Source organism: Glycine max, chromosome 2 (genome assembly GCF_000004515.6).
Source record: "Glycine max cultivar Williams 82 chromosome 2, Glycine_max_v4.0, whole genome shotgun sequence".
Classification (NCBI taxonomy): domain Eukaryota; kingdom Viridiplantae; phylum Streptophyta; class Magnoliopsida; order Fabales; family Fabaceae; genus Glycine; species Glycine max.
In genome coordinates this window covers 8,723,756-8,740,767 of record NC_016089.4, presented here as the reverse complement: position 1 = coordinate 8,740,767, position 17,012 = coordinate 8,723,756, and the positions used below count along the sequence as shown (strand labels likewise).

General features: G+C 32.4%; 1 protein-coding gene across 1 annotated transcript; it reads right to left on the bottom strand.

The window, feature by feature from the left end:
- Positions 1-7,973: 7,973 nt before the first annotated feature.
- Positions 7,974-15,667, bottom strand: LOC100796862 (serine/threonine-protein phosphatase 2A 65 kDa regulatory subunit A beta isoform). The gene is made up of 13 exons (XM_003518626.4): positions 15,348-15,667; positions 14,590-15,003; positions 13,413-13,659; positions 13,178-13,290; positions 11,779-11,858; positions 11,381-11,522; positions 11,220-11,300; positions 10,068-10,172; positions 9,680-9,862; positions 9,497-9,589; positions 8,657-8,796; positions 8,506-8,572; positions 7,974-8,367 (listed from the first exon to the last, which is right to left on the bottom strand). The coding sequence occupies exons 2-13, from the start codon at positions 14,980-14,982 to the stop codon at positions 8,248-8,250; spliced, it is 1,764 nt and encodes a 587-aa protein (XP_003518674.1). The 5' UTR covers positions 14,983-15,003; positions 15,348-15,667; the 3' UTR covers positions 7,974-8,247.
- Positions 15,668-17,012: the final 1,345 nt, after the last annotated feature.

Here is a 17,012-nt window from a genome sequence, read left to right as displayed (position 1 = left end):
TATACATGTATACATACATATATATATATATATATATATATATATATATATATATATATTAATTTTAAATCAAGAAAAAATGAAAATATATATTAATAACATGCTCTTTAAGTATCTTTTTATTTATTTGTAAATTTTATTGTCTTTTAGTTTTAATCATGAAAATTCTTCAAAATTAGCATTCAAATGATATATATATATATATATATATATATATATATATATATATATATATATATATATATATGTAATTTGATTTTTGGGTTTTTAATAATAATAATAATATATTTTAATTTTATTTATACTAGAAATATTACTATATTAGTATGAAGAGCATAAAAGTTTTTAAGTTTAAGTAACAGACATGTATTTGCTTTGTAAATTACATTGTCAACTTATTAAAAAATTAATATGTAATCAATGATAACATATATCATCAAATTTATTAATTAGCATATAATATTATTTTATTTATTATTTACTCTTTTTTTCAAAAGCCAAAATAATTTTTTATTAAAAAAAATCAACTAATTCACAAGATTGGCCTATCTAAGCTACAAAATTAGAAAGCATGACAAAGTCTGAATAGAGAAATACACAGCATAGTCACACTACTTATGTAAAGCATATATAGAAACATCCTAACAAAAAATTCAATCCACGTACAACTCCAATCTACCTATTTATTCTTTTATTTAAAAGAAGTATATAAGATAGTTATTATAAAAATCAATAACTTTTTTTAACCATAAAAATAAATATCATTAAACAGTAGTCACAAAGTGTGGCTGAAACAAGCATTATATACAAGAAAGGAGGCAATGGCAAATCCTTCCAAACGGTTCAAGGAATAAAATACATAAAAAAAAAAAAAAACTACTGAACTAGAAAATTAAAACTTTAACTGTGATACATTCCATAGGTGATTAACACCAATTACGAAATGTAAGGCCAGAAGAGCACTTTCCTTTATGTCTAAACCAAAAATTCATTCAAATGCTAAAATTTCTTAAATGAATCTTTAAATTAATTTTATAGGTCCTACCATGCTTGAAAATTATGAGTCCAGCCAATTGAGAAAGTAAGAAACGTGCATCCATCAATTTTGGTCATGTTGAAATTACTTCAAAGGAAATATGAAACCTGCAAATTTGTATTCGGTGCGTTTAATGTAAGTTAAATTTTTCAAAGCCTACAACCTACAACAATTTGGTGCCTTTGGGATACACTGTTGTATTTTGTAGTCCCATTATTATTATAGTGGAGATTTAAGAGACATATGGGTCCTGTGGTTTTTCCTTTCTCACGCTAAAAATTATGGCGTTATTATTTTTACGTTTCCGCATTAGTGCCTATTTTGATTTCACGAAGGAGGGAAATTATGATGGTACCGTATTAATAAGAAAATTTTGAGTATGCTATGTGGTTGCGGCGTTATCTGATCATCCACTTCAGAAAAGGAATATTCTTGTGTTGTTGAAATAAAACGTGGGATTGTGAAAGTGTATAGGAAAAGATTTGGTTAAGGAAAAACTTGTTCGCGAACTACGGTAAATTTTTCGGTATACGATAATTCTTAGTTTCGTTAAATAGCCTATGTAACTCAAGATGGAGGGAGCCATGACTCACAATGGAGATATGTTCAAGCTAGCTACTTATATTTACATGTATTGGAAGCCGATAATGGAAGACTATTTATACTCTAAGGATTTGCATGAACCAATCACCCAACAAGACAAACCAGAAAGGAAAATTGACAAGATTAGGAGCTCCAGAATCAGAAAGCAAGCAGTAGCAATGATTCAAAAATATATTGATCGAAGCTTGTTCAAGCATGTGTCAACTTACACTAATGTCTATGAGTTGTGGACAAAACTTGAATCCTTGATTCAAAAGAGGACGCCCAGAAACAAAGCCTACCTTGTCAAACAATTGGCAAAGTTGGAGTACAAGGACGGCCAAAACATGATCGAACATTTGAACATCTCCAAAGGTTTTGTGAACCAATTGGCCAAAGCAAAAATAAAGATAGAAGAAGATTGACAAACTCTTCTACTCACCAGTTTTTTGCTTGAGAATTGGGACACTCTAGTTGTCACTCTCAGCAATTCCACTCCAGAAGGAAAGCTCAACATGGATTATGTTATAGACAGTTTGTTGATTGAAGAGTCAATACGAAGAGAAAGAGGCTTGAACAACCAGTTCGAAGCCAACGTCGCTGAAAATAGAGGAAGTAAGAATGTGGAAAATCACAAGGCAGGTCCAAACCTCGCACTAGACTAACTTGTTATTATTGTGGTAAACCTGGCCACAAAAAGTTTGAGTGCAGATTTTTAAGAAAGATCAACAGGCTGGAACTGTTCATCCTACTCAGATTGACCCAAAGAGAAAGAAGGAAAATGGAACAACTACTACAGTGACCTCAAATGATGAAAGTGTTTCATGATGAAATCCTTGGGAAATACCCAAGTCCCACATCGGCTGCCTCAATCCTTAGAGTGCAGCTTATATATATGTTGGACAACTTCACTTAATGCCAATTGGTTTAAGATGAAATCTAACATGGTATCAGAGCAGGCTCTGACCGTGACTGGAGGACGAGATGTAATCGATTACAGGCTGTCTGTTCTTGTGTAATCGATTACCAGAATCATTTGATATTACTTGTTGGGCTTGTTGATCAAGTGGTCTTTGTTTGTTGTCTCCATAAATCACATATCCATTTATCTTTGGGGAGAAATATGAATAAACTTTGATGCATGTCATGTGTTTGAAGAAATTGCTATCAATGTATCGACTTTGCTCTTCTCCGTTTTCATAGTCTTTCATCATGATACCCAGATTTATGATTTTATTTTTCTGAATCACTTGAAGAATTTTTGTCATTTTCTTCCCATGTGATTTATGCTTTCTTTTCTTTCTTTTCTTTGAGATTCCTCTTGTCAGATTTTTCAATTCTTCTTTCAAAGACAAGATAATCGAATCTCATGTGCCCAGGTTGATTGCTTTCATAGCATGTTGGGGCTAAGGAGGAGTCTTCTTCTTTCTTCTTTGTATTGATGTTTGATTCCCTTTTATTTCTTTTGTTTCTCAGAAATTTATTGAACCTTTTCACAAAGAGTCTGAAATCATCATCATCTTCTTCTATTTCAGTCAAGTCCTCTTTGTCACTTTCTTCTTGAATAAAAGATGATGAGGCTCTGAGTGCTATTCCTTTTCTCTTTATATCATTATCTTCATGTTGATGGAGTCTCATAAGTTCCATTCCATGTTCTTGAAGTTTTCCAAAGAGAATGGCAAGAGACATATTAGTGAGATCTCTTGATTCTGCAATTGCTGTTACTTTTGGTTGTCATTGTCTGCTTAAACATCTCAACACTTTGTTAATAAGATCTTCATTAGGAAATATTTTTCCTAATGATGCAAGATGATTAACTATACGAGTAAATCTCTTCTGCATATCTTCTATGGTCTCATATTGAAACATTCTGAACAGTTCATATTCATGTGTGAGAGTGTTTATTCTAGATCTCTTGACATCAGTTGTGCCTTCATAGGTTACTTGCAATGTATCCCACATTTCTTTTTCATTTTTACAATTTGAGACTCTAAAATATTCATCCATGCCTAATGCAGAAGTGATTATATTTTTTGCCTTTAAATTGTATTGAACCTTTCTTCTTTCATCATCATTCCATTCCTCTCTTGGTTTTTCTATAGTTGCATTTCTCACTATCCTTGTAGGAATAAAGGGACCAACTTCAATGGCTTCCCATATATTTAAATTTATGGCTTCAATAAGGATCTGCATTCGGGTTTTCCAATAGTGATAACCCTCGCCATTGAACATAAGAGACCTATTAATAGAATTTCCCTCAGGAAATGGAAAGTTGGATGAGGCCATATCTATTCTTGAAGTTTTTAAACTTTATACAAGAATCTTGCTCTGATACCACTTGTTAGACAAATGACCTCAGTTATCTTAAGAAGGGGGGTTGAATTAAGATACAAAGACTATTCCCCAATTAAAATTTCACTCTCTCTTTTTAGATTAACAATGCACCCTTAACATGAATCACTCAAAAGACAATTCAAAATAAACTTCTTTCAAGCCAAAGATAAATAGCAATAAATAAAAGAAGTTTAAGGGAAGAGAGAAATGCAAACTTGATTTATACTAGTTCGGCCACTTCCCGTGCCTACATCCAGTCCTCAAGCAACCCACTTGAGATTTTCCACTCTCTTTGTAAAACTCCTTTTACAAAGTCTGAACCACACAGGGACAACCCTTCCCTTGTGTTCAGGAATCCTTTACAACAAGAGACTCTCGGTCTCTTAATCCCTTTTCAGAAGTAAGAAGAATAGAAGAAGAAATCTCTCTTGAAAGAGATAGATTGTACAATGAAGACCAATCAAAATTCCTTATTGAATATGCAAGAGTTTGACCAAGGAATCTTTTTGAGAGGATGAGACATTTCAGTTCAGAAAAACTCTCTTAATCTTTTGAGAGGACAAAACTTTTTGGGCAATAGAAACTCTCTCTAAAATTCGTGTTTCCAAGTCACATATAAATAGACCTTTGATGGCCATTCATAAACCATTTGAATAGATGTGACTCTTGGAAGTTATTTTCTGAAAATCTCCTCCGGTAATCGATTACAGGTATTAAAATTTGAATTAAAACGTTTATTAACTGTTGGTAATCGATTACCAATATTGTGTAATCGATTACACAGTGTAAAATTTGAATTCAAATTTCTAATAGCTGTTGTAAACCATTTTGGCCACTGGTAATCGATTACCAGAGAGTAAATCTCTTGAAAAAAACTTTTTAACTTAAATTTCTTGGCCAAACCTTTTTCTATTTCAATTAGGAATTTCCTTCCTAAAATACTAGAGATCTTCTTGATGTTGTATCTTGTATTCTTGAATCATTGTCTTGAATTAAACTTGAGAAGCGCATTTTCATCAAATCATCACGATCATCATCAAAGACAAAGGCTTTGCTTCTACACATCTCCCAAGCATAAAAGGGAAACCACTTGAATCCTGATAGCAATTCAGCGGATACCAGCACAGGCCCAATTAACTCAAGAAGTTTGTCTGAAGGTTGTTGCAGTAGATGGCCTGATTCAACATAGCAGCTTCTAGAGTCTGTTCCTTTGCTTGTTATCATTTTGCACGTTTTGTTTTCATTACCTATGTAGTGGCAATATTCAAAAGTTTGTTATAACAAACTTTAGATATTTTGTAAGAGCAATCTATAAATAAGGAACAGAGTGAATAATAAAGGTATCAGAAAACTTATCTTGCATTTTCTTAGCTTCCTTTGTTTCCTTTCCTTAGCAGTAGCAGTAGAATGGAATAGTGTTTCGTATCAAATCCTGTGAAGATTGCCTAGCAGGAAAATAACACATAGTATATTTTAGAAGACCAGATGATGCAAGAAGAAGAAAGCATTTTCTAGATCTTTTTCACTCAGATGTTTGTTCAACATCTGAAAGGTTCATTGGCAGTGCCTAATATTTTGTTACCTTCATTGATCACTCAAGGAAATTGAAGATGAAAGATCAAGTTCTTCAAGCATTCAAGGAGCTTTATGCCTTTGTAGAATGATCAACTAGAAGAAAGCTGAAATGCTTAAGAATTGATAATGGTGGAGAATATATAGGCCATTTTGACGCATATTGCAAAACTCATGGGATAAGACATGAGAAAGTACCTCCCAAGACTCCTCAGATGAATGGAGTAGCTGAAAGGATGAATAGAACGATTGTAGAGAAAGTCAAAAGCATGCTTTCTCAAGCAAAACTTCCCAAATCATTTTGGGCTAAAGCAGTAAGAACTGCAACTTATTTCATAAATTTGTCACCTTCAAGACCTTTAAATGAAAAACTTTCAAATGAGGTATGGTTTGGAAAGAAAGCCTTTTATGGTCACTTGAAAGTCTTCAAGTGTAAGGCATTTGTTGACATTCCAAAAGATGAAAGAGCAAAGCTCAATGCTAAAGCAAAAGAATGCATATACCTTGGTTCACCAAGAAATGAACTTGGCTTCAGATTATGGGATCCTAGATCCTACAAACAAGAAGATTGTTCAAAGCAGAGATGTAGTATTCTTTGAAGATCAAACGATATAAGATATCAAGTCTAAAAAGCCAAAATGGTGATTCATGATTCGAATTCCATAGTGGCAAATAAATTTGAGGGGAGAAACTCGTGAGATGGAATAACCTCATCAAATAGTGCAACTAGATGAGATGAATGAATAGCAAGTTGTGGATAATAAACATGGTCCCTAAGTAAGACGATCAACAAGAAACAGGAAACCTTCAAGAAGGTATTACTCAGATGTCAACTTTACCAGTGAAGGGGAACCACAGAGCTTCATCAAAGCCATTGAGATAACTGATAAAGAAAAGTGATGCAAGCCATGGAAAAAGAAAAATCAGACGTATGACCTAGTAAAGTTACTAGAAGGAAGGAAGACATTGAAAAATAAATGGGTATTCAAATTTAAGACGGAAGAGAATAACCCAAACCCCTAAGTACAAAGCATGAATTGTCATGAAGGGATGCAACTAGAAGAAAGACATATATTATTAGGAATAAATAAAAGATTAAAGGTATCTAGTATTTAACAATATATATAATGAAGCATAACTAGTGGAGTTTGAAAAGGTGATCAAATCTATTATTTGGTATCTAATATATATCTATATGAGGAGGGATCAAATTAAAATGATGTAATTTTGATAACTATTATAATATTCTTAACTTTCAAGTGAATAATATTTTATTAAAACTCGATATTAAATTGAAAATTCTTTTTATATAGATCACATGCAAAATTTTATACTAATTCAAAATCATTTGTTACCTTGTTCATATTTATTAAAATCTACGTAATATAAACATTTTAAAATATACTAAAATATGAATCAATTGATTATCTTGTTGTTGTTCAATTTTGACAATTTGACATAAATGATCTAAATAATACATAGATATAATTCAATAGTATAATAAATAAAAAATCATATTTTATATTAAGTTATAAAATTGGTGTAATAATTATTAAAGTTACATCAATGTAAGGTTGTGTCATGTGAGTTGATGTCATGTGACAATTCCATATTCATTCTCATCATTAAATGCAATTAATTGATTTAAATGATTTCCATTTTATTAATTGATCATGATACTATTAAGTAAGACATTTCTTCTGAGATTTAAAAATTAATAATTAAAAAATAATTCAATACTGAATTGACTCATTTTATTTTAAATTGATTCTGGAAAATCTTATGTTATTTAATATTCAATTTATTTAATGTATTATAATTATGATAATTTTTATTAATTATCATTATTTTCTATAATTTACATGTTTAATTATTTTATGGATTATACATTATTTTGTGACATTTTACGGGTTCCGTATACTTTTTGTTATTTGTCAATATTTAATATAATTATTCTATGTTCACCAAAAAAAATTAAGAGACAAAAAAATAATTACAGAACTAAAAACATAAATTCAAAACAATTTAGGAACTAAAAAGATATATATCCTAAAATTATTATCTTTACAGCTGGACATTCTGAATCAATAAACAATTTATTTACTATATTTAGTGCTAATCTGTGAAAAAGTTTGAAACAACCCCAATGTTTTATGGGAATTGAGTGAAAAGGGGTAAGAGAAGCGCTTCCTGCAACCTAAAAAAATCAAGTGCCACCCCCTTCAATTGCTGGAAGAAACACCCAAAAAGTAAATGCATTGGGTTAAGGTCCATAAAAAAATTAATCTAGGTTGGCCAATGGGAGAAAAACTAGTTACAAAGAATTTTCATTTGTTATATGGTTTAACAATACCCACACCCTAATAGGGTTAAGGGCCATGTACCATTACTGCCCTTTGCAAAAATGCATAATGAACCAATGTAAAATACATTTTTATACAAGCTAAGATTTCATCGCACTTAACCTATATTGAGTCCTTAACATTTGAAAATCATTTTTTTGCCGTCAGAGACCAGCAATTTGCTGTCTACGAGGACAAGAAACAAAAAAGAACCTAGCAAAATACAATCAACATTAGTACAAAATTACATCAATCGTTAATGACTAAGATGTCGCTCACAACGCCGAGAAGCACCAAGTAGAATAGAAGTATTCTGATAGGTGGCAATATTAGCATATCTCTACACAGGCCTTCAATCTAACGCGTGTTGAAGATTGCTTCCTAGCTAGACATCATGACATGATCCATTGCGTGAAGTGCTTGATTGGAAAAAAATCTTACATCAACATCAGGATCCTCGCTGAGCTCAACCAGACTTGGACGAATCGTCTTCTCCACAACCTAAATGGAAACGAGATTCACAGAATAAGATTGAAAAACAAAAAGGAAGAAAACAAAGAAAGGGGATATAAAGAAAACAGAAAGGACAATAAATGTTTATCATAATACAATATAAGCTTGTGATGCTTAGTTGCTTACAGATTGATCCACTATGGGGAAGATTGACTCCAAGACCTTTGCCACATTGAACTTAATGTTGGGTACTCTACAAGGGATACAACAGGCAGCAGTTAGAAAGGTAATTAAAACATTACTCTTTACCATAATCACACTAAAAAAACTAAAATACCTGTCTTTAGATGCAGTAATAACAATAGGCAATAATTCTGAACGAGTGATTTCAGAGCCCATCACAGGAGCAAGTAGAGAGATAGCATGGAGTATGGTCATTCGATACAAATAGTGAGGATTGCTAATCATCTCCAAAACCTGTTTCATGCATGCCAATATGTTAGTCGTTACTTGTAAGTTATGTTTGGTAGATCAACTTAAATGGTAACAGTATATTAGATTAAAAGCAAATATTACAATATGCATCTTAGACCTTGGAAAAAGGGGAGGGGGGGGGCATATAACAAGCTCAAGGGAAGTTGGTTCAGTTCAGGTAATCAGGTTAAGCACCAAAAATTGCCAAATATTTGTTTTGGAAAATGAAATCACTAAAATAGTTCCCCATAAAAGCCCTAACACATCTGTTCATAGTGCCACTATCCTGACTGACAGCCAATACTCCGTCCATGACAACCGCCCCACCAAATCGGCCACTGTAGTAGCAAGGGGCCATTCCCCCACTATAGTGTGCTATTTACCCTAGCTTATGTAGTTATCTAAGTATCAGTTTGCTTTAGATTTTGGTAAAATTGATTTTGAACCATTAAATGTGATTGAGATGTGTGCCCATTTAGCCAGTGTGAAATTCATTTTGGTAGTAAATCAAATGGACCATAAAACTGTTCTTTGTTAATTCACAGCTCACATTGTAAACAATGAAATGTACCCACATAAAATTACAAAGCAATGCAAGGATAGGAAATTCAAGTAGAAGATACAGAAACATACCAACACAAACACATTCATATAGGCATAGTGTATAATACTGAAATAATAATTCTTAAGCCAAGACATGAACCTGTGGAATTATGTGTTGCATAGCCCACTCAGGACCAAATTCTTCAGCTAGGCGCTTCAAATTGTTAGCAGCTGCCTCACGGATCGAATGAACCTACAACAAACAATGAGGTTAACGACAATAGTCATGTAGAAAAGGTGGTTTCCTAAAATATGCTCAAACTAGCATGTAGAGTCCACAAACCTTGTCCTGTAACCACTGCATGCAAAGAGCACCAAGTTTGTCATAAAAAAACCCAACCCCCAATTGACTTGCTAATAAGGGTATATATTCTATTATTGCAAGTCGAACCCTCCAATGCCTATCCTCAGCAAGCTCAACAATGGCTGGTAACAAAGATTGAGATAACAAATTGATTCCAATAACCTGCAAGAATGACTTGATCAACATATCTTTGAAAAGTTTTTTTCGTTATGTGATTTTTACTCTGCATCTCTATAGAAGGTGGCATAAGATCATAAGCTCTGTGCTAGAATTAACAGCATTACCAGAGAAAAACAAAAAGGAAACAAGGTTGTCGAAAGTTTATAAAGCAATTTGCAAATAGAAACCACTCAAAAGCTCTACAAACCTGATTCACTTGATCAAGCTTGCTTATGATATTTAGGCGTACATCAGGAAATTCATCCTTCAAAAGGGAGAGAAAAATAGGAAGAAGCTGCTCAATTGTTGCATCCTGCAATAAAGAAAAACACATAAACAGGCATAGTTTCTTGGAAATTTTGAAAGAAAAAAAGGTTAAACAATGCTGCCACAGCATTAGTTGTAGCATTAAAAGTATCACAATCCGAATGCAGTATAGCCAACATAAAAATCTCAATAACAACAAAAAATAGAAGTTGGATACCATAAAATAACTACCCAAGCACAAAAATATACAACAGACAGCTCATTAAATAAATATTTTAAAAAAAAAACTTAGGAATGGTATGCAGAACACAAACCAAACATGAAACATTGATAACATTCACATAAACTCAGTCTGTTGTATATTCAGGATATGTACAGAATGCACTAAATTCAGCGTTGTTGATTCTCAGGAAAGTAGCATACTCATGTTTTGCTAGATTTTCATGCACATGGTGGGGGTAGGAATGTTGTTTTCTCATGGTTGGAAGTTAATTTGTAATAGAACATATAAACTTCCATTCCCACTCCCATTTTTTTCTCCAATCATTATAATTTTGGAAAACATTACCAAAAAGATTAAATCATAACCAAACATGTTTTGAATTTACATAGAAATAACACTCCTTGTCATAGTATTCTTGTAAAGATATACCTTGAAACAAATGCCTCCTAAAGGGTGATCCTGTTTAACTACTGCACAGGTCAATAAACTCCATCGCATTTATATCACCAAACAAACTTGCAAAAGACAAAATTACATATTTAGAAAAATCATATATCTCCGTACATAGCTGTTTTATGTCCAATGGCCAATGCACCACAATCAGGTGATTCACATGTGAAACAGCAAAATATACAGAATGACCCAAAGCACTGAATGATGTCTACATCTCAAGTTTAGGCAACGGGAAAAGGAAAAATAAAAAAATGTAGGCTTCACTTAGACCACAATAATTTTTTGCAGCTAGGTTCCAAAAGAAAATTTGAGTAATTTGAAGGACACGCAACCCACATTTAAGCATGAATGACATGGACAATGATATTTCTTGCTTAGACCACAATAATTGTAAAGAATGCTATTTGGCACCTATACCTTTCCTAACACTGGAGCCATTCCCATTATCACGGAAGCCAAAGCAGAGCGAACATGCTGCAAAGAATCCGTTGACAATTCCTGCAAAGATCTTGCAAAGTATTTTAGCCTGTAAATATAATTCAGAATACTGAATTTCAAGACCAAAACCAAAGAGACACCTTCACGCAAGGAAGAATATGCTGAATTGAAAGATCTGGATTTAATATCCGGCAAAACTTGGTCACTTTCCCAGCAGCTGCAATCCGTACTTCAGCTTCATTGTCTCGAAGCAACCGCACATAGGCAGGAACCAATTCCGTTCTTTACAAAATAATAGTGACGAGAAAATCTTAAGAAACATAACCAGTTAAATTTATAGGACACTGAATCTGGACCTTCGTAAATATAAGAGGAAATCAATATAGGAATCACTAGTTTTGTCATTATTAAACCATTAGCAGGACTGTTACAACTAATGAACACAGGTCGCAATACAATAATACATTGACATAATATATTAATGAGTTATATGATAAAAAGATATGCAGCGTGTTTAATATGCAGCAAAACATAATACCTGGTAGGTTCAGGGCCTACAGCTTCACAAAGCTCATACAATTGATTTGCAACCATGTACCGCACACGCCACGACTTATCCTGTTTGGGATCAAATCAAGTCAAAGGAAAACTAATCAAATCAAAATGGGGACTTAGTTTGGTGAAAACACATTCCACATACAAACACACATATATACACAATATATATGTTTTTGACATAAAATTAATTCAATGTGGATGTGTCCTTTGCAAAAAAAAAAAAAAAAAGTCATTTAATTATTATTCATTTTGTATTCTTAATAAAGCTTAGAAAACAATTGTGTTTAATTTATGTTTCCCTTCCTTTTTACACCATAAACATATTGAATAGAATGAACTATTTTTTTCAAACGAAATTTAGAACATGAATTTTAATATCCGTAAAATAAAGTAAAATAGATCCAAAACAAATAAAAATGCAGTTAATCCTGCTATGGAACAAGCTATTATTGTGAAAATTGGAGAATTGGGAGGAAAGGATCAAAAAGCAACTAGAAATGGAGAAATTCTTTAGTCCTTTTAATAGAGTTACACTCAACAAAACAAAGACAAGAAGGGACTGAGATGGAGAAATCTCCTATCTTATTTACAGAGTTACCATTATAAGAAAACAATACAAAGATGAAAGAACCTTTATTGTTCTCAGATCCTATATTCTAGTCAAATGATTTGGATATCAGAAACAAGGGAATATTTCAAAGTTCAAACACAAAATCAATGCATACGATTTATAAGAGCCAATCAAGGATGCAAAGAAAACTTGCATCTCAATTTTTTTCATTATGTTTTGCAAAAAGTATATACAATACCTATTAACGAATTTACTACTTATTACTATCACATTAACATTATTTGAACAATGATATTTTTATGAAATTTAAATGTATTTTGGAGAGTATAACCATTGTAGTTAGTACTATGTGTCATGGGTGTATCATTTTCTTTAAATTATAGTAAATCATATATTCATATACCTTCAAATACTTTGAGAAATAAAAACATGGTTCTCTTTGTTTTCAAAACATCCAAAGTTGAGATTAATAGCAATTATTTCAGCAATTTCTTTTATTTCAAAATACTGGACATTAGGCATGTATTATGACACAGAATAAGGCCATGTTATTTTTTCTTTTTGCTGTAGTATTCTTTGTATCGTTTGGAAGACTTTTGACAAGGTTCATGTCTGACACTATTCAGTAAATATCCCTTATATATAAAATATACCAAAACATTCTTACAGAAGAAAAGCCTCAGGAAAACATGTAGCATAACATATTAGAAACTGAACATTACTAGATAAAGCAATAGTTTTAAGCATAATGAAGCAGAAAAATTAATTTGATGATAACTAACAGTATATTTCACTGCTAAAAATACACCTGCGAGAAGTTGACAATAACCGGTAGTATATGTGTGATGCAATCTTGTGGCTCCAGCAGTTTCCCAAGAGCAGCACAACCCTCCACAGCCAACAATCTAACAGAGTCTTGATCTGAGCCAGGTTAAAAAGTTAAATTGCATACTAGGCCAATTGTATTAAGGAAAATTTATTATTGAATTTATGATTGACAGGCCAAGACATCAAGAAAGAATGAGAAATATGTATTCAATTACCATCCTTAGTAAGATCCTCAAAAATTGACATAGTGTCTGCCTTCAAATGGGCATATTCAACAGTAGCAGCATACTTCCCAAGATTTGAAGCAGCAGATCTTCTAACCATTGGCATGTCATCTTGACATAACAGACTGTACATTGATCTCAATTCTATCTTTGACATTTCAGGTGCGCTAGGGTAAGCAATATGAAATAGTCCACATGAAGACACTCGAGCAGTGAACCATTCACCTGATGCCAATCTCTGAAACCAAATTAAAAGAAAATGTTGAAAGGATGTTCAACCAGTAAAACGAATGTAAACTGCCAACATAGCAGGATCTATACAATGCATCATAAATTGATGAATATGCTTCAAGACATATGCAACCATTTAGCACCACCAAAGTGTTCGATATTGCAGCCCACGCAATAAAGTGATATAAGTTAGATAAGGAGCATGTCATTGAAATTATAGGATTTTGGTAGAGAAAGAGAAGAGAAACAAAATAGAGGAAAAGGGAAATAAAATAGACTATGACCAACATTCTCTTAAGAATATTATTGATGTGATACAAAACACAAAGAACCCACCCCTATTTAACTAGTACTAGACTCCTCCTAATCAAATAAAATAAGGAAACACATCAAGATATAAATAAATAAATAAAACCTTAAAATATCATCTATTATACTCTAAAATATTCTATGATACAATATTAATATAATGAGATATTTTCTAGATATTCTAACACAAGCTGACGGGGAGCTTTGGTGCAACAGTTAAAGTTGTTCCCATTTAACTAGGTGGTCACAGGTTCAAGTTGTGAACTGCCCTCTTGCAAATACAAAGGCAGCCGAAAATAGACTCATAATGGGTCTAACCCATCCAAAAACCCCACCATGGCGAGATATTGTAGCACCCTTTTTATTATTCTAACACAAGCTAACACAGATACATTAATCAACCACTTTTTTGTTTCACAAGAAGACTAACACGTTTACATTACAGGAAACAGTTAAAAATCCAGGAAAACTAAATGAATGTGATAATCAGAATTAGAATTCAGAACAATAGGCACCAGAACAATGGATGAAAAAGGAAAAACTATACGTACAAACTACAAAGTACAATCATTCAATACATGGTAAGGACAAAAGCATTTATTATATCAGTGGAACAGCATAATCTGACCTTCACTAAAGGGATGAAATACTCAACCAAATCACTCTCCCTCATTTGCAATCCAATCCTACATAGTGATTCCACAGCTTTATCTCTCACACAAGTTTCCTCAACAGTGCAAAGCATCTCCAAAGGCGGGAGCAACACATGGGCATGTTCCACTCCCCCAACAAAAGGAATGAACACCCCCAACTCTTCCGCCATCGCAAGAAGTACCTCATCATCATCGTCGTTATTTTCACCCAAAAATGGTATCAATTCCCTTCGTGTTCGCTCCTCCCCGAGGGCCCTCGCAATTGTCGAGAGCTTTCTAATTGAGTTCAACCGCAGCTGGATGTCATCATTTTTCAGCTCATCTATGAGCACTGCTATTGGATATAGCGGCTCATCAACCATAGACATTTTCTTTTCTTTTCAAAATCTCTAGTCATAACAATTAAAATCAAATTGTTAGAAAATACCACTAAATTGTCAAACTACCATAAATGTTAATGTATAAACCATTCAACTAAAAAAAGGAAACAAGAATTGAACTTCGAAACTAATTAATATTAAATTAATTAATTTCAAAAATAAAACTACACTACTCATTTACTCTCCGTAGAGAGATTTTAGTCTGTACTTTGTATCGCACCTCATACAAAATATTTCAACATTTTCTCGAAATAAATAAAATGAAAATGAAAATGCAGTGAAAATGGCAAGTCAAAAATTGTCAACAAAACCCTAGAGTTAAAATCCAAAGACAAAGGAACGAAACACCGTACCGTGTAGCACGATAATATCGATATCCTTCGAATTCGCGATTCGACGGAACGGAACTGCGATGTTATGTGGAACCGTGGGATAGAGTCAAAGAGCGGTTTCAAAAACGCGTCGTTTTGGTCTTGGAGGTGTGCAACACGTGGCCAACGGCAAGTGAGTGTTGAGGGGGAAAAGAAAAGAGACTCTGAAAACCCTAACGCTATGGAGGAAGACGAAGGCGAAAGGAGTTTTCTCCAAGCTAGAGTCCTTCGAGTTCTTGTGTTTTAAACGCGCGGTAACTTTTGTTTTTGCGTTTTCAATTACAAAATTACTTTTATAGAGCGGAAACGGCTTAAGGGTGCGTTTGGACGTGAGTTTGTAGAATTTATTTCAACTAGTCGGGTTGGCGGTGCAACGCACGGTTTTTTTTTTATATATATTTGATATGTAAGAAAAATGAAATATACTAGTATCGGTAATTGCTGTACCTATCAAAGTAAAAGTGAGCTATTCACCAAAAAATAAAAGTGAAGGTCAGCACTCTAAGTAATAAGTAATACGTAAAATTGGTCCCTTATTTTATCTTTAATTTTGGATTTGGTTTTCCTATAATTTAATTTATAAATTTAATCTCTCAGTCTTATAAATTCTTATAAAATTGGTTTTGAAAGTTCGATTTAGACATTGATCATTAACCTCAGACGTTTACTGTCACGTAAAGGCTTCATTTTTTAGGTAAAATTGTACTTTTGATCCTCCAGTTTTACTCCAATTTTGATTTTGATCCCCTTATAATTTAATTCACAGTAATGAAATTTGGCTGAATTTATAAAGGGATTTATAAAACTGAGGGATCAATGAATTAAATTATAAGAGGACCAAAATCAAAATTGGAATAAAACTGGGATACCAAAAGTGCAATTTTACTTATAAAAAATGAAGTTTTTACAATGAACCACTCAGACATTGACACGTGCCATTGACACATGTTGAGGTTAGTCAACGTCCAAATCGGACTTTCAGGATCAATGATTTATAAAACGAGAGATCAAATTTGTGAATTAAATTATAGGCGGACCAAATCCAGAATTGAGATAAATTGAAGGACCAAAAATGCAATTTTAAAATATATTATTTTTAATGTATTAAATTAAATATATATTATAGTAAATGAGACCTGTATATTAACTCTAAAAGATTGATGCGGTAACAAATATAATTTTCATATTTTCTCCTTATAGTTATTGGTAGATATATTTATTTTGTGCTGTAGAGATTAAATATTATGTTATATTTGATTTAGTTTAATGTGCAATTTTTTACATGCTATATGTTGTTAATGATGATATTTTAAAGAAAGTTATGACTATTATATAATTTGTTATATTAAAATTAAAAATAAATATTATTAAATTGTTATCGATTTGGCCACGATGTAATCACCTAAAACCATTAAATCTTGAAGTTGTATCTTCACTAGTTCAATAGTTGGTCCAATTTGAAAAACCTTGCTATTAATAACATAAGTAAGTGAACTTCAGTAAAAAGTCTAGATTATTGATTTTATTTATAAGTATATATATATTTTAACAACCTTGCTTTTAAAAGACTATTGATTATACTATAATTAAAATGTTCTATATATAATAAGTGTTTAGCTTTAAAACACATTTTCTTGTAAATCTTTT

Coding starts and splice junctions, on each gene's coding strand:
- LOC100796862 (XM_003518626.4), bottom strand. CDS start 14,982: ATGTCTATGGTTGATGAGCCGCTATATCCAATAGCAGTGCTCATAGAT. Junction 13,660..14,589: donor ATTTCATCCCTTTAGTGAAG/GTCAGATTATGC, acceptor ATTTGGTTTCAG/AGATTGGCATCAGGTGAATG. Junction 13,291..13,412: donor TGAGGATCTTACTAAGGATG/GTAATTGAATAC, acceptor AACCTGGCTCAG/ATCAAGACTCTGTTAGATTG.